At 37.6% G+C, this 23,739-nt stretch overlaps 1 protein-coding gene across 1 annotated transcript in view; it reads right to left on the bottom strand.

The window, feature by feature from the left end:
- The window catches only part of cubn (cubilin (intrinsic factor-cobalamin receptor)), a 50,469-nt gene that overhangs the window by 5,410 nt on the left and 21,320 nt on the right, over nt 1–23,739 (bottom strand). The window contains exons 20-48 of the mRNA XM_073830595.1: nt 21,439–21,664; nt 21,213–21,343; nt 20,913–21,099; nt 20,675–20,835; nt 19,261–19,442; nt 19,017–19,173; nt 16,584–16,771; nt 12,383–12,542; nt 8,839–9,020; nt 6,528–6,702; nt 6,251–6,432; nt 6,002–6,158; nt 5,796–5,912; nt 5,556–5,669; nt 5,315–5,443; nt 5,100–5,232; nt 4,819–5,024; nt 4,457–4,638; nt 4,169–4,361; nt 3,879–4,076; nt 2,795–2,941; nt 2,509–2,699; nt 2,254–2,422; nt 1,347–1,521; nt 1,084–1,262; nt 797–1,006; nt 576–716; nt 284–465; nt 32–203 (exon numbers count right to left, since the gene is read on the bottom strand). Of these exons, the coding sequence (XP_073686696.1) occupies nt 32–203; nt 284–465; nt 576–716; nt 797–1,006; nt 1,084–1,262; nt 1,347–1,521; nt 2,254–2,422; nt 2,509–2,699; nt 2,795–2,941; nt 3,879–4,076; nt 4,169–4,361; nt 4,457–4,638; nt 4,819–5,024; nt 5,100–5,232; nt 5,315–5,443; nt 5,556–5,669; nt 5,796–5,912; nt 6,002–6,158; nt 6,251–6,432; nt 6,528–6,702; nt 8,839–9,020; nt 12,383–12,542; nt 16,584–16,771; nt 19,017–19,173; nt 19,261–19,442; nt 20,675–20,835; nt 20,913–21,099; nt 21,213–21,343; nt 21,439–21,664 (4,926 nt within the window). The remainder of the gene's footprint in view (nt 1–31; nt 204–283; nt 466–575; nt 717–796; nt 1,007–1,083; nt 1,263–1,346; nt 1,522–2,253; nt 2,423–2,508; nt 2,700–2,794; nt 2,942–3,878; nt 4,077–4,168; nt 4,362–4,456; nt 4,639–4,818; nt 5,025–5,099; nt 5,233–5,314; nt 5,444–5,555; nt 5,670–5,795; nt 5,913–6,001; nt 6,159–6,250; nt 6,433–6,527; nt 6,703–8,838; nt 9,021–12,382; nt 12,543–16,583; nt 16,772–19,016; nt 19,174–19,260; nt 19,443–20,674; nt 20,836–20,912; nt 21,100–21,212; nt 21,344–21,438; nt 21,665–23,739) is intronic.

The following is a 23,739-nucleotide window of genomic DNA, read 5'->3' as shown; positions in this document are numbered from 1 at the left end:
TATACACTAAAGTCAAGTTCTTCTGTCTCACCTGCGTCCTCTTCTGAAGAGTAATCTGCCGTGAATCCACCATTAGACACGGATGAATCCGTTCTGAAAATTACAAGCATAGTATTCCCAGAAGATTTCAACTGGGTACCAGCAGGAACTGTACCACATAACCGATCCAAACGTGGGGCACTGGGTGTCAGACCATTCATGACCTATCAACCCAAGAGTCGAGCAGTGTTAAAGCACTGAATTTTCAAAGAATCCGATCTCTAAAACATACAGATGACCTCACCTCCAAATAGTCACGCGCACAGGAGCCATGGTCCTGCAGCCTGAGGTCATTGATCGTAAGAGTAACCCTACGACCTTGAGGAACAGTGATTCTCCAGCGGCATACTCGGCTGTGAGGGTAAAGATTGGGGTAGTTGGGAGATGATATGGTCCCGAATGGTGCGTTCAGATCCCCTCCACACTCTATAAGAGGAAAAATGGCTTATCACCAGTTACCCATGGAACTGCTCCAAAACCAAAAACACCAGACTACATGACCCTGATTGGACATGGAAGGATTTAAACACACTTGCCTTCAACACTAGCTTCAAATGATAAACTAAACCCTCCAGCATTCCCGCTGCCATCGCTGACAAACTTTACAAAGGCAAAACTGTCTCCAGTATCCATGGGTTCAGGAATGCTGTTTCCACAGTGTTTCCCCAGTAGGCGACCTGGTGAGAAAGAACAGGTTGGTTTACCATGCCTAACATTCAGAAAGACTCTCAACTCTCTATGTAGGGAGAACCCAAACCTGAAGCATTGTATTCACGTATCTCAACATAGTCATTGTTACAATCGGAAGAGCTCTGCAGATCAAGGGCAGTGTAGGTGAGGGTCAGATAGTGTCCCGTGGGACCTTCGAAGTACCATTCACAGTTGGAGTTATCTGGATAATTTGAGTCTGGATAGCCAGGGCTTTTGATGACACCACTCTGGCCAATGTAGGTACCTCCACATGTAGCTAAGAAGAAAAAAGAATACTCTTTAAACCATTGAAGATCAATCAAAAATGGTTGGAATGTCATGGGGAATCCATACCAATTGAGTACTTGGCTTTGAAACCAATATGCGTGACGCTGTGATCAGTTCTGAATCGTATGTACATGTTAGTGCCGGATGAATGCTGTGTGGATGGGCGGGTGTTGCCACAAAGCCTTCCCATCAAAGCAGCATCTGATGTAGGACCATCACGGATCTCAACGTAGTCAAACATACATCTAGGAGAGAACATTGTGATTATGTTTAATGGTCATACGGTACCAAAAGTGAGCATTTGATTGTTCAAAGTATTTTAAACATACCCAGAATGAGTCTCAATATAGAAATCATCTTCAAAGTCAAGTCGTACAGCCTCTCCATTGGGTACAGTGATTATCCATACACAGTCAATATTTTGAGGGTAGTTTGATGGATAGTTAGGAGACGTGATGTATCCTGGTGGATCTCCATCATTAAGCTCAATGAGACCACCACAAGCTGGACAAACAGAGATTTACTCTCATTTACTCTTTAAACATTTAAAATCAAATGAATCTAAAACTATTAGTTTACTTTCTTCAGTCAAAAAGAAATTAAGGTTTTTGAGGAAAACATTCCAGGATTTTGATCCATATAGTGGACTTCAATGGGAGCCAACAGGTTAAAGGTCCAATATGCAGTTTCAACACAGCTTCAAAAGAATTCACCTTTCAAAAAAATAAGGCTCTTATTTAGCAAAACTATTGGTAATTTTCAACAACAAAAAAAGTCGCATTGAAAAAAGGTCACACTTGACGTAGGCGGAAGTACCAACCCAGGGTTTACAAAGCAAATGTGCAAAGAAAGTCAAATGGTCTTGACCAAAAAATGGTAAAACAACGATGACGACGGCGCCAATAGCCTTGTGGGCAGAATCCCAACTCGAAGACCTTTCCCGATCCCACCCCCTATCTCTCTCCCACTTCGTTTTCTGTCAATTCTGAACTGTCCTATCACAATAAAGGCAAAAATGCCATAAAAAATTTTTTTTTTTTAGAAAAAGACAATAGTTTTGCTAAACAAGACCCTTATTCCTCAGCTGGAGCCCTTTGAAGCGGCAATTTCAACCTTTAACCCACTGATCCCCATTGAAGTCCACTATATAGAGAAAACATCTTAAATGACATGGGGGTGAGTAAATAACCAGGAGATTTTAATTCAGGAGTGAACTAAATCTTTGAAAGTATTCACCTGAACTGTGGGCCTCAAAAACCAGTTTGAAGCCATTCCCCTCATTGGAGCCATCAGAGACAAAGTGGGCATACAGGCCATTGTCTGAGGTCTGAAATGTGGATGGAGCACTAGAGCCACAAAGACGCCCTGATAGCGTTGGTGAGTTGCCATCAGGTCCGTTCCGTAACTAATTCAAAACAAATCAAACCATTTAAAGCTTTTCCCTCATTTGCAAAAGGACAATTTCTATAGTCTTCTTCTATAGTCACTCACCTCCAAGTAGTCACCCGTACTGCAGTGATCACCATAACCCTGTATTTGGAAAGGACTTTGGAAGGTTACCGACACTCTAAACCCTGGGGTGACCATTACTTGCCAGTTGCAGTTCATGTTGGGCTTGTAGTTCTGTGGATACTGGGGAGAACTTAGAACCCCTCTGTCTGTATGGAGGAAACCACCACAACCTGATAGAGAAGACAAAATAAAAAATAGCTCAAAGTCCAACTAAATGTATAATGCACATCATAATAAGTTGGCTCATGGACATGCAGTTAGTTACCTCTGGAAAAGGTGGCATTAAAGCCTCTGCCGTTAATGCTGCCATCAGAGGTGAATCGAAGGAACATGGCATCACCGGTTGAGTGCAGAGAGCCGGGTAGCTGCCGCCCACACACCCTTGCAATCGGCGGAGACAAGCTGGTGTCACCTTAAAAAAGATGCATCTTATTTTAGCCATGAAAGTCAGTTTAGAGTTGGGATTAAAGGATAAAACCACTTCTAGAATAATAAAATTCTGATAATTTACTGTATTTGAGGAAAGCGTTCCAGGATTTTTCTCCATCTAGTGGACTTCAATGGTGGCCAATAGGTTGAAGGTCCTAATTGCATTTTTAATGCAGCTTCAAACCTCTACACCAGGGGTGCCTAACCTGTTCCTGGAGATCTACCTAACTGCAGACTTTAGTTCCAGCCCTGCTCCAACACAGCTGTCTTTAATTATCAAGTGCTACCTAAGAGATTAATTAGCTGGTTCAGGTGTGTTTGATTAGGGTTGGAGCTGAACTTTGTAGGATGGTAGATTTCCAGGAACAGGGTTGGGCACCCCTGCTCTACACGATTCCAGCCAAAGAATAAGGGTCTTATCTAGTGAAACGATGGATCATTTTCTTAAAACAAAAAATATATATACTTTTTAACCACAAATGCTCGTCTTGCATCAGCCCAACCTCAAGCATTACGTAATCATGTTGGAAAAGTCACACATGCTGTAGACAGAAATACCGACCCAGAAAGTCATGTAAAAGTCATGTATGCGCATCAGAGATCTAGTGCAAGATTAGTATTTGTGATTACAAAGTATATATTTTTTTATTTTTTGTAAGAAAATGATGTATCGTATTGCTAGATAGGACCCTAATTGCTCGGCTAGGATCATGCAGAGCCATTTGAAACTGCACTGAAACTGCAATTTGGACCTTCAATCCATTGGCCAACATTTAAGTCCACTATATGGAGAAAAAGCCATAAAAAACTTTAATTTCTTTGCGACTGAAGACCAAAAGACATGAACATCTTGGATCACATGGGGGTGAATAAATTATCAGATTTTTATTCTGGAAGTGACTTCATATGACAAAACCTACCATCGCTGATGACCAGACTGTCATGGAGACATGAAACCTCATCTTCCATGTCCAGATAAAGCAGATTAAGCTCAATGATAGAACTTGGAGACCGGATTACCCATGAACAGTCAAGGTTATGCTGATACCGTTCAGGCCAACCAGGAGAAAATAAGAACTGGGGATTGTCTCCCGTCATCAATATTCCTCCACATGCTCCTGAAAAGACACAAAATAGTAAACAATTGTCAAATAAGACCAAGCAGCAACGTTGAGCACAATTTGAGAGGCTGATTCCTTAGGCAACTAACCTGGAGCTATAGTCGGCAAAGGGCCGGAGCCCTGAACAGCTGTCCATTTAACAAGGAAGCCTTTCCCTCCAAACACACCGTCAGATTTAAACTCAAGCGTTATAGCGCTGCCTGAACTTCTTAAAGGATTGGGCAGAGTCAGGCCACAGAACTCACCCAGAAGGAAACCATTGGTGTTTGAACCATCATATATCTAAGGAAAGGGAAGCCATGATCTTTAACCTCATCTACATCAAATACCTGCACATTATAGCATTTAAAACCTATGTTTGAAACAATAGTGCAGACCTTGAGCTGGTCATAATAGCAATTGTACAGGTCCTCAATGTCGATGTCCAGGAATTGAATCTCGATGTAGGAATCTGAGTCCACTGTGACAGTCCAGCGGTAGTCTGCATTGTTTGGGTAGGTGCGTGGGTAAAGAGGAGAGGCTATCTGTCCTGAACTGCCCGTGATCTCATTTCCATACACTGAGGATTGAGAAAAAGAGTAAAGATATTTCCATGTAAGATTTTCTAACTTCAAAAGAACCAGCAAGACTAGCAAGATAAGGTTTTTGGTGTACGGAATGACTATTCAGGCCCAGGAAACCAGCTTTAACCAAGATAATCAATCTAGAATGGACAAGAACCCATTGCATTTTGACTTACAGTGGGAGAATACTGCTCTAAATCCAGCTCCGCTGACTGAGGAGTCAGAGACAAACTTGATCCAAAGAATGTGGCCCACAATAGAGGTGTAGTTAGAAGGAAGGGAATCACCACAAAAACGTCCAACTAGAGTACCAGTGGAGTGTCCTTCACGAATCTCTAGGTAGTCATTACTGCAGTCTGAACTTTGTTGCAGCTGGAACATTCTGCATCACAAAAAGTACATCATTGTTTGAGTCCATTACATTTGTGAGATCAATGGAACATCCTGATTGGCTTACATAAAGGATAGTTGTAGACGGTTCCCAGGGGAACTGGTGATGGTCCACACACATTCCACATTAGGTGGGTATACATCAGGATAGTTTGGACTGTTAAAAGCACCAGACTCCATATACAGATGCCCACCACAGCCTGGATAAACAAGTAGGGGAATAGTGTTAAATTGCAACCTAATTGAAAATGAAAGAACTTGGAATAAATACTGAAATCCAACCTGAGGTTGAGGCCATGTAGGTTGCCCTAAAACCTTTCAAGCCTACTGAAGCATCTGAGATGAAGTTTACCACCAGGCCATTGCTGAATGATGTGACTGGATGTGGCAACACAGTCCCACAGTAGCGACCTGGAAAAAGGTTATTAGTTAACACTAACCATAACTGAATCAGTATTCAGTGCATCAGTAAACACATATATAGTTTATAACTTTGAGAGTTCGTAAAGGAAGAGATCTTTACCAACAGATGGGGCTTCGTAATTGTCTCCATCCAGGACCTCCACACGATCATGAGAGCAGTTACTATTCAACATCTCAACCACAAAGTCAGTGAAGGACAAAGTCACGTGATTGACTGAAAAAATATAGGAAGGTAGAGATCAGAGAATCTGTTAAGATACATTGAAGGCGACACAAGGAAACAGTTTTGCAAATGTAAGTACAAAAAGCCTTGGATGTCAAGTATGAGCCACAGACTTACATGGCTCCTGTGCCCGTATGATCCAGCTACAATTCTGATTGGGTGGGTAAGAGTATGGATAGCGAGGAGATGCAATTACCCCACCCACGTCATCAGCTGTTATAGTGGATCCGCATGCTGGAAATCATAAGAGTAATCAATGAGGTTAACCAAAGAAACAAGTTGTGACAAATTCATGTAAGCTTATGAATGAAGATGGCACTCACCTTCTGAGAACTGGGCACTGAAGCCTTTACGGTTCTGACTGTGATCTGACCTGAAGCGAACATAGATGACATTCGTTGTGGACATAACGGGAGCAGGCCTGGTTAGTCCACAAACTTTACTCAGGAGTGGAGAAGACTCATGTGGACCGTCATGGATCTAGAGAGTAGAACATGATTCTTTTGGTCTGGAACGTCATAAATATTGGACATTAAATCCATAATGCGCACACAGAAAGCTTGGTTACTCACAGCCACATAATCAAAACTGCATGACATGTGATTTTCAATATCCAGATCGGTGAAGTTAAAGAGGACTCGATGCCCTACGTCCACAGTGATGACCCAGGAACAGTCCACATTGTCAGGGTAGTTGTTGGGATACTGCGGAGAGTGGATCTCCCCACTGGGGAGTGTGATAATCCCTCCACATCCTGAATTTTCAAGAAAAAGATTTTTTCATTAGCAAAGCCTCAAAATAATATAATGGTGTAGTATTCAAGAATTCTATAAATACAAGGTGACTAACCTCCAGAAACCTCTACCCAGGTTGCGTTGAAGCCTCTGCCACTCACGTATGCATCAGATGCGAATCGAACGGTGACAGCGTTACCTGTGCTTGCCACCTGTAGAGGGTTATTTGGAGGCCGTGTGGTGCAGAGCTGGGCCAGTCGAGGGGAGGAGAGGTCTGGCCCTCCGTATACCTGGATAAAGGTCAAAGGTGAAGCTATACCTACAGACTAGCCTTTTTGAAGACGAAGCGTCATTTAAAATGTCTAAAAATCATTTTATTAGGCAACAAAATATCTAACCAAGTGGGTTCATGATATGTTTATTGATATCATGAATTTTAAAGAATTAGTTCACCTGCAGAATAAAAATTTCCTGATAATGTCATCCAAGATGTTCATGTCTTTCTTACTTCAGTCAAAAAGAAATTAAGTTTTTTTGAGGAAAACTTTCCAGGATTTTTCTCCATATAGTGGACTTTAATGGGAGCTAACAGGTTGCAGGTCCAAATTGCAGTTTCAATGCAGCTTCAAAGGACTCTACGCAATCCCAGTCAAGTAATATGGGTCTTATCTAGTGAAACAATCTGTCATTTAAAAAAAAAAAATAATAAAAATGTATATATTTTTTAACCACAAATGCTCATCTTGCACTAGTTCTGCAATGCACACATGTATTCATGCAAGTGAACTTTCCAACTTGACTACGTAATGCATGAAGTCAAGCTAGTGCAAGATGAGCATTTGTGGATAAATTGAATATCAAAATACCAATTGTTTTGCTAGATAAGACCCTTTTTCCTCGGCTGGGATCATGTTGAGCCCTTTGAAACTGCATTGAAACTACAATTTGGACCTTCAACCCATTGAAGTCCACTATATGGAGAAAAATCCTAGAATATTTTCCTCAAAAACCTTTCTAAAGAAAGACATGAACATCTTGGAATACATGGGGGTGAGTGAATAATGAGGACATTTTTATTCTGGATGTGAACTAATCCTTTAACCAAAGATAAATGTAATTCTGTTAGTTATGGGCATTTTCAACCAAGTCTGACTACGAGAAAGAGTCAAAATATCAAATTTGATTGTAATTTTGAACAGTAGCCTGTGGGGAGTGCACCAACATGTAGCGGTGCTGAACTTCAGGCGTCCCGAGTTCGAATCCCAGTTAGCTTTCACTATCCTACTGTATACCCCTCTCTCTCACCAATTCGCTTTTTGTCGACCTACATTGTCCTACGCAAATAAAGGCAAAAAATAAATCTTAACACACCTTTCTTTTAACCCTAACTGATAATACATGCACATCATTCATTCTGTTGCTTAAGTGTCTAAAAATTGCAAACTGCATTTTGTCTCTGTACTGAGGAAGAAAACAAGACATATAATAATGAACCATAGGCCACTAAAATTATTGCCAATTTGAAACCATGTCTGGTTTTGGTCTGGCATCTGTGTGGCACAGAAATCTTTGTGTCCACATGAGACTGTCTCTAAGCCCTCTCTAAGCTCTGATTTCCAGTTAATTTCTGCCTGGTTGGCTCCATTCAGTGCTACAGTGGAGGTCAGCATTCCACAGGTCTACGCTACAAAACATACACCCACAGAGCCTAGCAGATGCCAACAAAAGCACACACCCACATAAACACACACACTTGATGGACAAGTGAGGCAGTTTAGTCAACAGAATAACATCTAACACTTATTAAAACATATTAGTTTACCCAAAAATGAAAATTCTGTCATTAATTATTCGCCCTCATGTCGTTCCAAACCTGTAAAACCTTTGTTCCTTCTAAGCGTGCGGCTAAAACTTAAACGGAAGAGGAGGAATTGTTGAAAGTAGCTATTTTTGTTTTGTTGCGTACAAAAAGTATTCTTGTAGCTTCATAAAATCACGGTTGAACCACTGATGTCACATGGACTATTTTAAACCTGTCCTTACTACCTTTTCGGGCCTTGAACATGTCAGATGCGTTGCTGTCTATGCAGGGTCAGAAAGTTCTCGGATTTCATCAAAAATATCTTAATTTGTGTTCTGAAGAAGAACGAAGATCTAATGGGTTTGAAACTAAATGAGGATGAGTAATTTTTGGGTGAACTATCCTTTTAAAGGTAATAATTCAGAATATAAATCGAGGAGTACTTGAACACTAATTACAGGGCCACAGTGTGTACTATGTACTCTCTATTAATATTATTACTTTAAATAGCATGAAGTATGCATTGTGGGATACATTATCTCATGAGTGTGCTCTGGTTGTAAATGCAATAGGGCATACTGAGTGCAAACAGATATTATAACAGTTATACTGTTTTTTTGCATACCTCCAGCATGTCATAGTTGCAGTCAGGATGATACTCCACATCAAACTCAAGGATGGTGATAGAAATGCTACTTCCAGGGCTTGTTCGGATGTGCCAGATGCACTCACGGTTGGTTGGGTATCTGTCAGGATAGCCTGGGCTGTTGAATGCACCAGTGGGTCCAGAGAGTTCCCCGCCACAACCTGCAGGGGGCGACAGTAAGGTACTTTGACTTTTCCTTTTCTCTGTTTTTAATCAAGGATACACATGAAAGTTCACAACAGAAAATCTGATTCACATTCAACCGGCTTTTGTATAAACAGAAGGCAAACAAAAATCACTATGGAACTTTTATGGGCATGTATTATCTTATATATGACCCTGGACCACAAAACGGGTATATTTTTATTTCAAAATGATCATTTTTTCTTTTATGTCAAAAATCATTAGGATATTAAGTAAAGATCAGGTTTCATGAATATATTTTGTACATTTCCTACCATAAATATATCGAAACCTAATTTATGAATAGTAATATGCATTGTTAAGAACTTCATTTGGACAACTTTAAAGGTGATTTTCTCAATATTTTGATTTTTTTTTTTTTATTTGCATTTGCATTTGCATTTCAGTATATGCGATAATGTATAAGTCTCAATTTAAATAAATTGACCCTTATGACTGGTTTTGTGGACCAGGTTCACATATGACTTATATGATAAAGAGTCTCTGTGTAAATGTGGTCAGGGATGCTGAACAGAACAGATAGTTGCATTACAGTGTCCAGACAGGAAAAATGTCTCATATCAAGCTTATCACAGGAAATATGAAACCAAGGCAGTAGCAACAAGACTAAAATGCGGTCAGTGTAATGTGATATTCACAAAAGATCGGTCAGAACGGATTCATCCTTCCCACCCCCACTGTCTTAATCAATAACATCAATCTCAATAGCGTCCACAGGTCTGTGAAAGGACAAAGGAAGGGTGGAGCTACTTTTTTAATTTTCAAAATGGATCAACTGGCTTGTGGCCAGGAAATACTTTATTAAATTGGGAAATTTCTACAGCACCTGCGTTATTTATGCCTGAATTTCATGTTTTAGTTTTCTCTTATTATAGAGACATTTTTATCTCTTCTGCCTTTGTGTTTTTTAGGGGTTCAAACGTGTAGCACATAAACCCTATTGTAATTGTTAGAATGGTCACAGATCAGCGATCTGCATGTAAAACTGATCGTGCAGACCAAACCATAAGTCGTAGAGACTTGAAACTTGGAGGGATGGTAGTACTCACACCACCTACAAAGTCACCAAGGCTCGCCCCAATTGCCCTGACGGGGGCGCAATAGCGATCAAAAGTACGAAATCGCTCATAACTCCTAAACTGTGAATCCCAGGCTCAAGTGTCTTTATTTCGTTGGAATCCTTGGCTTCGATCGTGAGCCTGTGAGATTTTCACGTATTTAGGATTTTTGCAAAACCTACTTAGTCCTAGGTTTTCTGCCCGATCGGAACCAAACCAGTGCAGAAAGATTCTCTGGAGAATGAATATCAATAGTTATCAATAAACGTCTAACTTTTGCCATCCCTTTTGTGACGGTGTTGCAAAAGTTAGACGGCAGGGCCACTTATAGTAAAATGCCTATAACTGCTAAACAGAAATGAGATATCTTCACCAAACTCAGAACACGTATGTAAGAGTTCAATCTGAGGTCGCAGGACAAAAATAGTGGAGCTTGGCCACTTAGTGGCGCTATAAGAAGGAAAAAACATAAAACGGCTATACCTATGCAACCATTTGTCCCATCAACATGAAAATCGCGTTTTTCAAGGGCGTAAACATTGTGCATTTCACAGTTTTTCTCATGTGCCTTATTTGTATCATATGACAGAACTCCTCATTCCAGACAACTTTGCCTCTAGAACCACTGCTGTCAATCAAATTTTTGTTAAATAATTGAGATGCCGTCAAAAACCCACTTTTGCAAACTAGTCCTAGGTTTTTCACTCAATCTGAAAAAAAAAATCACTGCAGTACAATTCTGTGGACTCTCGAGGTCAATAATTAGCCAAATAAATGTTGTAATTTCCCATTTGGGTAACTATAACGGGGTCGTTCAGAAAAGGGGCCTGTCTGAATTAACCCAAAATCCTATAAAGCCTAAAGGAAAACTCAAAACTTCATAAAACCTTGTGAGCACATGCGGCAGGTGATTCTTAACAAGCATGCAAACAAGTTTTAAGGAGATCAGACCACAGCTGGCACTATAACAGTCATAAACATTATAAATCATAATATTTCTATAGTATTTGCAAAAAAGGCTTCGTTTTTCTTGCGTTATGTCTTTTTTTCATATGTGCTAAATTGCCTTAAAGCACTCGAACATTGGTAATCGCTGCTTGCAGCTATTTTTTTTCAAGTGTTTTTACTCTTTGTTTGTCATTTTCTTCTTCGTCAGGAAGGTTTTTACAGCAGTGCTGTGCACATTACATAATAACATAACAGTGTTCATTCTCTACACATTGTGTCCATGGAAACCAAAACCATTTCCTTCCAAATAATGACATCATCGCAGACAGAAGTGCATGAATAATTAAAGCTCCAGAGCGTAGTCTGAATCTGCTCTCTGTGCAAAAATAACAGTCCACACCCTTCAGCAATGTTGCTCAATGTCTCACAAGCACAAGGACAGAGAAACATACACAAAAACCATCAGTTAGTTTAGGTTATCGCACTAATATATGGCTCTGACACATTTATGTATTAGTGTTTCTTCTTTCATATGTTAGTGTGACATTGCAAGAGTTTAACAGGGGCGTCTCCCAAGACAGAGAACAAGGACAGAGCTTTTTTGGTCTGTTCTCTCTAGAGGAGCTTATAGCCTTGTTTTCCACTCAGTCATTCTGGAACAGATTTAGCTGATACATTCTTAAAAATGAAGGTGCTTTAAAAGGTTCTTCAGAGCATTGCAATAGAAGAAAAATGTTTGGTTACACAAAGAACCATTCAGTCAAATGTTAATTTTTTCATATATTTTTAAAAGATGTTAAAGGTTCTTTATCGAACCATTTAAACAAAAAAGGTTCTTCTATGGCACCATGAAGCACCTTTATTTTTAAGAGTGTACATGTGCAGAAAATCCACTAGAAATCCTGAAGCAACAGCTGTTGCTACATTTAATCTTTCTTTTCTTTCTTTGTTCGATTCATTCATCACTGGTAAGCTCTTTCCCTGCTGGCCAATCACAGTGAAGCTTGTCTAAGTGATGTCACTGCTTCATCCATTAGGACTGCTATTTGTCTAAAAGATTTAATGACATCATCACTCAAGAGATTACAGGTCGCTGACCTCTGGCTGGCCAGTAGTGACTGTGCATATGTTATTTCCTTCTACTGTTTCCTTTCTGAGCACCTCACCTGTCTTTCCACTGTCATACGCATTTAGATGTTTCACACAGTGGTTTGAGGCTGGCACAGATCCTTGAAAACATTTCCATGAATGGTGGTACTTTCCATGAATACAGACCAAAAAAAAGAAGTTTAAGCACTGTTTTTGGATCTTACCATTCTGGTACCAGTCCATCTGAAAGCCTCTGTATGAGATAGATGAGTCAGAGTGGAACACAATGTGGAGGCTGGTGCCGGTGGTGGTGTTGGCTGGAGGAGGTGTGTTTCCACAAAACTGCCCGATCAGTGTAGCCTGATCGTTTGGACCATCGTACAGCTAGATGGGAACAGAAAAAAGATTATTATATATATTATACAATATTTTCTGGACTTTACACTAAAATACTGTTAACTGACATATTACCACTAAATAACTAAAACTGAAATAAAAATTATTAAACAATACATTATGGAAGCCTGTTTCCGCAATGGGATAAAAAAAATGAAACGGGTAATTGCAATTTTTAATCTAACAATTCTATTTTTCTTGCAATTGAGTTTATATCTCGCAACTTTATTTCTCAAAATTGTGAGTTTATGACATAATTCTGACCTTTTTCCTTAGAACCGTGAGTTTATATCTCGCAATTATGAATTTATTTCCCCAGATCTATGAGTTTATCTTGCAATTCTGACTTTATTCCTCAGAACCATTTCTCAAAATCATGAGTTTATACAGGTATCTTAAAATTCTGACGTTTTTCCTCAGAACCGTGAGTTTATATCTCACAATTCTGACTTTATTTCTCAAATGGGTGAGTATATACAGTGCCTTGCAAAATTATTCATACCCCTTCATTTTTTCACATTTTGTTTTGTTGTAGCATTATGTTAAACTGCTTTAAATTACTTTTTTTCCCACATCAATCTACATCTCGTTGACGCCACTTTTTTTCATGACGATAACGAGACGATGACGAGATGAAAATGGCTCGTTGATGACTAAAAAATGACGAGACGTGTGTGAGTTTTCGTTGACGAGACGAGAATAGACGAAAATGTTAGTGGGTGGTCCGTCAGACGTTTAAAATGCATGACATTTCTGCTTATTGTTTATGCCAATTAAAACCGAAAAAGTATCTACCGCTATGGCAAGCCGTTTTAGCATTAAATACTCTTTGCCATACTAGTATGGCAAGCCGTTTTAGCATTAAATACTCTTTGCCATACTAGTATGGCAAGCCGTTTTAGCATTAAATACTCTTTGCCATACTAGTATGGCAAGCCGTTTTAGCATTCTATCCTTGTTTGGTTACGCTCAACACGTCACATTGTTGTCACTCAGACAGACAGACGATTAACCATGATGGCGGCAGTTTGCACACAGGGTGGTCGCAAACGGTGAGAGGACCTATGGGTGTATTTCAAATATGTCTTTTATGTCTAAAACCATTCCTTCATTATTGTAATTATTGGTGAAAATAGTCGATCCGGAAGCTCACATTGTGTTGAACTATAGATCTGCTATTTTCACAACTTATAAGTGACACTACCAAACAGCAAAATACTTACTGACCTACATTAATTTGTTAAAAGACTTTTTCCCCTTTTTTTTTTTGACTAAAACTAGACTAAAACCTTTTTGATTTTTCGTCGACTAAAATTGGACTAAAATTTGACTAAAACTAATAAGCATTTTAGTCCAAAAGACTAAGACTAAATCTAAGATGGTTGTCAAAAAACAACACAGATCTCATACACCATAATGACTAAGCACAAAACAGGTTTGTAACAACTTTGCAAATTTATTACAAATAAAAAACTGAAAAGATCCCGTTGCATAAGTATTCATTTCTAAGACACTTGAAATTGAGCTCATGAGCATTCATACTGCTTCTAGATGTTACTACACTTCGAGCGGAGTTAAACTGTGGCAAATTCATTTAAATGAGTATGATTTAGAATGGAACACACCTCTCAGAAAAGGTCTAACAGCTGAAAATGCATATCAGAGCAAAACCAAGTCCTGAGGTCAAGATAACTGCCTGTAGAGCTCAGTGACAGACTTGCGTTAAGGCAATGATCTAGGGAAGAGTTCAGAAAAAAATCTGCTGCATTAAAGGTTCACAGAAGCATGTAGCCTCCATTATCCATAATGGAAGACGATTGGAACAACTAGGACTCTAGAAAATGTCTGCCAGCCCCCATCCAAGCTGACAGAGCTTGAGAGGTGAAAAGGTGAGGCAAAGAATGGCAGATAATTGCCAAATGCAGATGTGCAAAGCTTGTCACATCATACCCAAAAAGACTTGAGGCTGTATAGGGTGCTTCAACTATGTACTGAGTTAAAGGTATGAATACTTATGCTATGCACTTATTTCAGTGTTTTATTTTTAATAAATTTGTCAAATTTGCAAATCTGTTTTTTGCTTTGTCATTATTATGGTGTATGGAGTGTAAATTGATGTGGGGAAAAACTAATTTAAAGCAGTTCAACATAATGTGAAAAAAAATGAAGGGGTATGAATACTTTTGCAAGGCACTGTATCTCGCAATTCCGGATTTTTCTTTGCAATTTTTACTTTTTCTTAGAATTGTAATTTTATATTTCATAATTCCGACTTTATTTCTCAAAATTGCAAGTTTGTATCTCACAATTCTGACATTTTCTTTGCAATTGTGACTTTATATTTTGCAATTCTGACTCTTTTACTTAGATTTGTGACTTTCCATTTCACAATTCTGACAAAATTTAGAGAAACAAAAAAAAAGGAAATTATCAAAAAAAAAAAAAAAAAATTATACAGTTTTTCTGACACAGCTGACATACTTATGGTTGGGACACAAAAATTAACAATAACTTATTTTGTTAAAGAAAATAAGTACAGCTGTGAAACCATACAAAAACATTTTCCGTATTGCCCAGTGCAGTGACTGATCATGTCATTACATAACCTTGACAAAACAAGAAAACAAAACAAAAGGTGAAAAAGTTGTCAGATTAAAGTGTGAAACATGTTTTCCCCCTGCACTATGTCTCAAGAATCAGTGACCTTTCACAGGAAATACAACCAATGACATCACATTAGTAATTCAGACCATCTGTTCTACAGCCTTAGTAACAAAAGTGTGCTGTAATAATGTTGGCTTGTGCACAAAATCTCACATTCCATACATAAGAAGTCATCAGAGACCAAAATATCCAACACAATAGTCTAAGTGTTTACCCAGCTGATAAATGCCTATCTATGGAATGAGGTTTATGAAAAAAAGAGCATAGCCTGCCTAAGGGAAAAAGCAAAAACTCAACATCTCCAAAAGAGGCCCCAGTGATGTCATCACTGTTTGGATCTCCATGGTGATGAGTGAACAGAGAGGAACTCAAAAGCCTATTGTACATTTTCAAAGACTCTGCCAGTAAATCACTGTAGTGTAAGTGAATGACAACTTGACCCTTTCACAGGGAAATAATAAGATGAATCGAGCTTGAAAAGACACATAGATGGTCCTCAAGTCAGAAAAACCAACTCAGTGTCTCAAAACAGATCAGGAAGTAGCATTCACAACCCATTTCAGCGCAAAACAAGATATTCAAATGAGAAAATGAGCAGGACTTGGTTACATCCATCAGAAACTGATCCCAGACCTGTCCTGAAAGTTGAAATCCAAGTTCACCATCAACAGTATCTCAACATATCTTTATGTTTTTCAATTGTATGGTTATGTCTATTACCTCTTTAAGATTTCAGACAGGAAGTAGCCTAAAACAATGCCTTAACAGCTAAATGGCTACTGGTTAACATTAACATCCTATGTGACCTTTGTGATGTCAAGAAATGACCAGAAAGTCTACTAAGTAATCAAATATGGTTAATTTCAATTTTATATTGACCTTAAGCAGCCATGTTGAGTACATTTTAAGATTTTCTTTAAAGGCAACCCCAGGTGTTAAGACTTGGGGGGGGGGGGTTAATTTAATTACATTTAATGGTTGCATTTGGTGAGCTACTGGCACTACCTTTTGCTATTTTTCCCGTTACACAACGATAGTATAGCATTTGGCCTACAATTATATCCATCTCTACCTCTTTCAGTAGCTGTGGTCATTGTATCAGTATTTGATTTTCCAAGTTGTGTTGTGGCAAAAATACCAACCAGTAGTGCCAGTAGCTCACTAAATGCAACCATTCCACGTCATTGGAATAATGGCACCCCCCATTGTCCAAAACATGTATAAAACAATGTGGATTTTTTAAATAACGTAAATCTATGGCATATTTCAGTGAGAGACATTGTTTATGTTATATTAAGCCATACAAGTCTTAATACTCAGGGTTCCCTTTAAGGTTGTATAATATAAGACAAAGCATGTGCTGACCTTCACATAGTCATAGGCACATCCCATGTGGTCCTCCACCTCAAAGGTTATAAAAGTGTAGTTGATGGTGTTGCCCATGGTGGCCTGAATGGTCCAGCTGCAGTCGGCACGGGATGGGTAGTCAGTTGGGAAGTTCAAGCTCTCGATCTTTCCTCGGCTCCGATTGGCGATCAGCACACCCTGGCAAACTACAGAAGAAAAGCCAGGCTTCATTAACAACATATTAATAATATAAGATGTGAAGAATTATGTAACTTGTTGAGGCTTTGGAGCTAGGAATACGTTAAAACTGGTGGCATCTTGCCATAATTCCTAAAGTTGGATTTGACCCTGCAGTAAAGTTTTAGAGTCTGGGAAACACACTGGCATGTGACTGCTGACAGCCAAAAAGAAAAGGCAAACGACTGAGAGAATACACAAAAGAAGATAGATAGCACTGCACTGAGCTCTAAACTGTGACATTTCACCTTCCCAAACATAATTAAAACAAGAATAAAAAGCAGAGATCCAAAACAAGTCAGTGTCCTCTGGGTGAACTTAACTGCTAACTACAAAAACACTCTCGCTCAGTATTTTTGTCTTGTTTTCCAGTACAAATCTTTATAAGATTATATCAGCTTTTTTCTTAAAAATGTATCAAAATTAAGTGAGCTTTGCTTAAAAACAATGAAAAACAAAAAAGTAGTCTTGTTTTCCCTTTTAATTAACTGTATTTTGCTTTCCTCATGAGAGATTTCTAGTTTTTTGAAGCATAAACTCAAATTTGGTAATTTCCCAGAAAATAAAATCATAATTTTGCTTTTCAAATAAGTGTGTTATGATTTAAGAATGTTTACTGCACTGTAAAACATGACAAACATACTAAGAAAATATTTTTTTTGCAATGTATGAAAATGTTCCATAGTAGAAATGTACAAACTGCCACAATACTTATTTAATAAGAGTTTACATCAAATGAAAATTAAAAAATACAGCTGCAAGCAGCAATCAAGGGCCCAAGCACAACAGAAGCAAAATGAGGAGCTAAGCATGGCATGGAGCATCATATTAACTGTGGCAATGAATAATTAAAACTATTTTAAGATGATTTTATTCAAAATGGCTGAAAAATCATAAATACCACCATTACTAATATGATTTATCAGCTTATCACTTTTGCCCAATAGGTGGCACTGGTTTGGTTACCAAATTGATTGAGTGTGAGGTGACAACTGCACATACAAAGTTAGGTGTCAAAGCTTTGCAAAGATACAGCCTCAGATGCAGTTTAGCATCTTTCCAGCAAATTCATTGATGTGTTAAACGACAACCAATTTAAAAATGAAATCCATCAATTTTTGCCAGCATGGTCTGAAGGTCTTCCAAGTCAAATAAGGTGAAAATTGGACCAACAGTCTAGGAGGAGTTCGAAAAAGTAGGTTCTCAACATTAATTTAAATGGGAGACCTATCTCACTGACGGCATAAGATCATCTTCCAAGTCAAATTAGGTGAAAATCGGACCAATAGTCTAGGAGGAGTTTGAAAAAGTAGATTCTCAACGTAGATCAAAATGGAAGACAGGAAGTTTGGCCAATTATGGCATAATTGGTATTGATGTTTTCAGCATGATCTAAGGAATCTATCCAGATAATGACATGCTTAACAACAACAAGCTTAATTAAACAAGAGTTATTAGCATTTTTTGAAATTTCATTATAACTTTTAAAACTTTTTCAGAAGTTATAAGCAAAAATATCAATTTTTCATATCTCCTGACCACTAAGTGGTGCTGTCCCGAAACTGTGCAGGTAGCCTCAGGTCATGTTTTTTATATCACACACCAAGTTTGGTCTCAATATGGCAAACCGTTGCGGAGATATGGCCTAACATCCATTTTGTATGCTTATCATCGAATTGTTCATGCGATATTCAAGAACGGTTTGACTCAAATCTATTGAATTACATAACTTTTTGCCAGCATGGTCTGACGATGATCTGAGCCAAATTTGTAGAAAATCAGACAAACTGTCTAGGACGAGTTTGGAAAAGTAGGGGTTTTTTTTTAACTAATACAAATTGTGAAAAAACTTGACCATATGATTTTTAAATTTTGATGTTCATTCAACTCAGCATGGAAAAAGAATTTTCCTTCTAGACCTTATGGTTCATTAGCATAAACATGAGTGAAACATTGGACAAGTGGTGGTGCTAGAGAGTTTGAGACACCAAATTTGCTGTGATTAATGATGAGGCTGTCCTCTATCTGTGTGTTAAATTTCGTAACTTTCCCACCAGCGGTTCTATGGGCTGACATAGACTTCCAGAGCAGAAAAAGAATGGTAATAATAGGAACGCCAATGGATACAATAGTACCTTTGGTGCTTGGCCCCTAATAAACTATATTTTTACTTTTTTCCTCTGCTTACAAGCCCTGGTGTTTGGTGTAACTCACGGGTTTGGTAGGTAGCCAGAAATCCGCCTGTATGGATGACGGCATCTGTACGTAGCTTCACGTACATGTTCTCTCGGGAGGAGTTGAGTGGGGCGGGAATCTGATTTCCACACAGTTTAGCCATCTGAGGAGCACTGGTGCTGTCTCCATCATACACCTGGTAAAACACATACACATCAGAGAACTCGGGAACCAGGGAACTCTACAATTGTGTAGTATTTCGTCTAATTCAATGCTCTCTAACCTCCAAGTAGTCATAGTAGCACTGGTTGCTACTCTCCAGGTGAAAGTCTCCAAAGCTGAGCACAACTGAGCTTCCTGCACTGGTTTTGATGTGCCAGTAGCATTCAGCGTTGGGGTGATAGGGCAGAGGGTAGTTGGGCGAGCTGAAACCTCCAACGCTTGTGGTCAACGTTCCACCGCAACCTGTATGAGATATACATAATATAATATAGTCCACTGACCAAACTTTATGTTCTAGTTAAAACTGCTATGATTTCTGGGATGTTGGGTTTGTAAACAGGCCTTTCAGAAAACAAAATTGTGTGTATAAGGTAGCAGATTGATATTAGCACTCAATATGAGCACTTCTTGTTTGCAAGGTTTGTTCCATTTAATATTGAAAAGATATTCAGATTTTTGTTTGAGGCACTTAATGGCAACTAAATTAATGGGACTATTAGTACTTACTACTTTTGGAACTAAAACTGTAAAATATTTAAAAATGTTGTATATTTTGTTTACTAAAATAAAGTTGAAAAATAAAAATATTAAAAATTTTAATTAAACATAAAAAAACAATAAAAAAATCTAAAAGTTGCTTTGGGAAGTTGAAGTAGTAAAATTGCTAAAACAAACTATAAATTTTAATTTTATATTTAATGAAAAACTCCAAAACTAAAAAATTTAGTAAGATTAAAATCTAATAAAACTAATAAAAATTGCAAAAGCACATGACAAAATTACTAAAACAAAAACTTTTTTTAAATAAAGCAAATGTACTATAATATAAAATAAAAATAAATATTAAAATAATAAATAATATATATATATATATATAGAGAGAGAGAGAGGGAGAAATTATTTTTTTTACATTGTAATTTAACATATATTTTTATAATATAAAATATAAGAAATTTAAATATAAAGTATTAAATATAAGTTACTGAAAATAAGTAAATATTAAAATATAAAATTATAATATAAATAATATTATATTATATAATTCAAACAATTATATATAATAAGATAAATAAAATTAAAGAAAATATAAAAGTGTAATATAAATAATATGATTGTATTATTATATATTTAAAATAATAAAAATAAATATTACATTTTAAAATTCTATAAATAATATAATTGTTCATAATAACAAAAATTAATTGGAATATAAATACGAAGTATTCAATATAAGTTCGCAAATATATAGAAATAAAAAGTTAGACTAAAAAAAAAAATGCAGCTGTATACTGAAAGAATACTGGACCAATAGAAATTATGATCACATAGACTACACTCCAAATTATCTGCCCAAAAACAGGACAAAAAACAAACTGCAGCTGGTCATTTTAAATGCGGGCAGTTCTTGGCCAGACGGTCTGGCTGAAATTTATCTGGCTGATTCAATACACAAGTACACAATAGAAAACGCATACCTGTCTGTGTGCCATCCCAGTGGGCTTTAAATCCCCTGTAGGTGACTGAGTGGTCAGATCTGAATTTAATCCACAGCCTGTTGCTATGGGACACTATTATGGGTGGACCATTTGTTCCGCAATATTTCCCAATCAGGGGGGACGTTTCATAGCCTCCATCTCTGTAAGACAAAAGAAAGTGTTTGAAAACCAAAGTGTGACCAAATCAATGACTGTAGATGCTAGAAAAGTTCCTCACCTGATCTCTAAATAGTCAAAACCGCAAGAACTGAACCCCTCCATATAAAAATCTGTGACATTCAGCATGATCTGCATGTTGACTTCCACTATGATTTTAAAGACACACTCCCGATTGTTGGGGTAATAGTCGGGGTAGTTGGGTGAGTTGAACTCCCCGGTGGGTGAAGTAAATATCTCACTGCAATCTGCATGGGTAAAACAGAAATATGAGATATGAGGCAACATTTCGTTCCTTTGTATATCTCTACATACAGTGGAATGACAATAGGGCTCACTTGACTATGGAATAAAATTATACCTGTGCTTGCATTGATGGAAATATATTGTGCAGAAAAGCCTTCGGCAGACAGACTATGGTCAGAGACCAACACAACAGTCATCAGACTATCAGTGCTGGTTAGAGATGGAGGAACGGAGCGCCCACAGAACCTGAGCACAAAATAACCAACATTTTCCAACATGTTTATTTACACATCTATAATTAAGTGATGATTGTGGCCTAAAACGTCAAATGGCTGGTTTACCTGCCCATAAGGGTGCCGGTCAGCGCTGTGCCATTATCATAGACAGCCACATAGTCTGATGCGCAGTTGGTGTGATACTCCAGGTTGAAGGTTGTGAATGACAGACGAATGAGGTTGCCAGGCTCAACGGAGATGTACCAGGTACAATTGGCTCCATGAGGGTAGTCAGTGGGATGTCCTGGGCTGGTAAATGAACCTGTTAGCTCTGTGAGAGTCTCTCCACAGCCTGTAAAAATGAACATTTGAAAATACTTTAAACAGTGGAAAAATATTATGTACTGGTCATTGTGGGAATTAAACCACAAATCAAACCAGTATGTCTCACCATCACTGGTCTACCAATATCTATTCACTCTGATTTACCAAACATAAGCATAAATGTGACCCTGGACCACAAAATCAGTCATAAGAGTAATTTTTTTAAATTACATCATCTGAAAGCTGAATAAATAAGGTCAAATAAATAGGACAATATTTGGTCAAAATACTACTATTTGAGAATCTGGAATCTGAGAGTGCAAAATAAAATAAAAAATGAGAAAATTGCCTATAAAGTCCAAATAAAGTTCTTAGCAAGGCATATTACTAATCAAAAATAAAGTTTTGAAATATTCACAGTTGGAAATTTACAAAATATTTTCATGGAACATGATCTTTACTTAATATCCTAATGATTTTTGTCATAAAAGAAAAATCGATAATTTTGACCCCATACAATGTAATGTTGGCTATTGCTACAAATATTTTATGTTCCAAGGTCACAAATATAGCTGCAAGCAGCGCTTATTGGGATTCAAGCACTTTAAGGCATTTTAAAACATATGAAAAATACATTACATATTATTTAGCAAGCTTGTAACCAACTAAATCAATGACTAAAAACAGCATGTCTAACAATTTCAGGTAATTTACCACAGAAATTTGATTTTTATTTATTTTTTACATTTATGGCTGTTATAATGCCACCTATAGTCTAAGTTGGCATGCTTCTTTAGAATCGTATGCTGCAAGTGCTCACCAAGTTTCATGAAGTTTTGAGTTTTCGTTTAGGATTTATAGACTTTTGGGTATATTTGGCCACGGCCATATCATAAATGACCATGTTATAGCTGTTCAAATGCACAAGTTCAATTATTATTATTTTTTTTTTTTTTTTTGATAATTATTGACTAAGAGAGTTGAAATTGAGTGAAAAACCTAGGACTAGGACTAGTTAGCAAAATTCATTTTTTTACATAATCAAGAATATTTAATGAATGATTTGACTGACAGCAGTGACTCTTGAGGCAAAGTTGCTCAATTTGAGGAGTTCTAGCAGATGACATGAATAACACCACGTGATTACTGAGGCTTAAAACTCGTTATCGCCAACTAGTGGCCTATTTCTATCAAAGGTCTTACAGACCTCTAGGACCACCAAGATTCATTCCAATTGGCCGTTAACCTTGTCTAATGGCTGCTCAAAATTCATTGGCCAATGGCGGCCATGTTTTTCAAGTCATTCGGAAAAGCAGGTGCATAGTTATAGCTGTTTTTAATGGGATTTTTCCCTGTTATAGTGTCACGAAATGGCCAAACTCTCCACTTTTTTTAATGTTACCTCAGATTGAGCTCTAGCATAAATGTTTCAAGTTTCGTGTTAAGAGCGAAAATATCTCTTTCCATTCAAGAGTTATGTATAGATGCGTTTTAGTTTAAAGCCCTTGTGAACAATTTGGCGTCCTGCCGCAATGGTGAGTCCAACATTTTTTATTGATATTCACTTTCCAGAGAATCATTCTGCACTGGCTTGGTTCTGATTGTGTGAAAAACCTAGGACTAGTTTTAAAAAATGGCTTTTTCAAAAAAAACAAAAAACGGAGCCTTCGACTAACGGTTTAGAAGTTATGAGCGACTTTATACTTTTGATCACTGTAGCGCCACCACCAGGCCTAATGGGCTGAGCTTTGGTGACCTTGTAGACCTCTACGACTTACGATTTGGTTTGTCTGATCAGTTTTAGGTGGAGAATGCTGATCCTTGGCCATTCTAACAATTACAATAGGGTTTCAGTGCTACGAACCTAAATACAGAAACTCAACTCTCAGTTGATTCCAACAAAATTTGACACTATCATGTTGCTAAGCTAATAACTAAATACTCTAATTAACATTATATTAGTCAAATTTAATATATAACAATATATACATTTATATAATACAATATTTTTTACAGTAAACATCTTTCATGTTGAGATTGTGCCTGTTTAGTCTGGGTAGGCATCTCACTAGGCTGTATATTAAGTAAGGGATAATGTACAGG

This window comes from Garra rufa, chromosome 24, assembly GCF_049309525.1.
Source record: "Garra rufa chromosome 24, GarRuf1.0, whole genome shotgun sequence".
Lineage (NCBI taxonomy): Eukaryota > Metazoa > Chordata > Actinopteri > Cypriniformes > Cyprinidae > Garra > Garra rufa.
The sequence above is the reverse complement of the archived record's forward strand: the minus strand, read 5'-3'. Positions and strand labels throughout refer to the sequence as shown.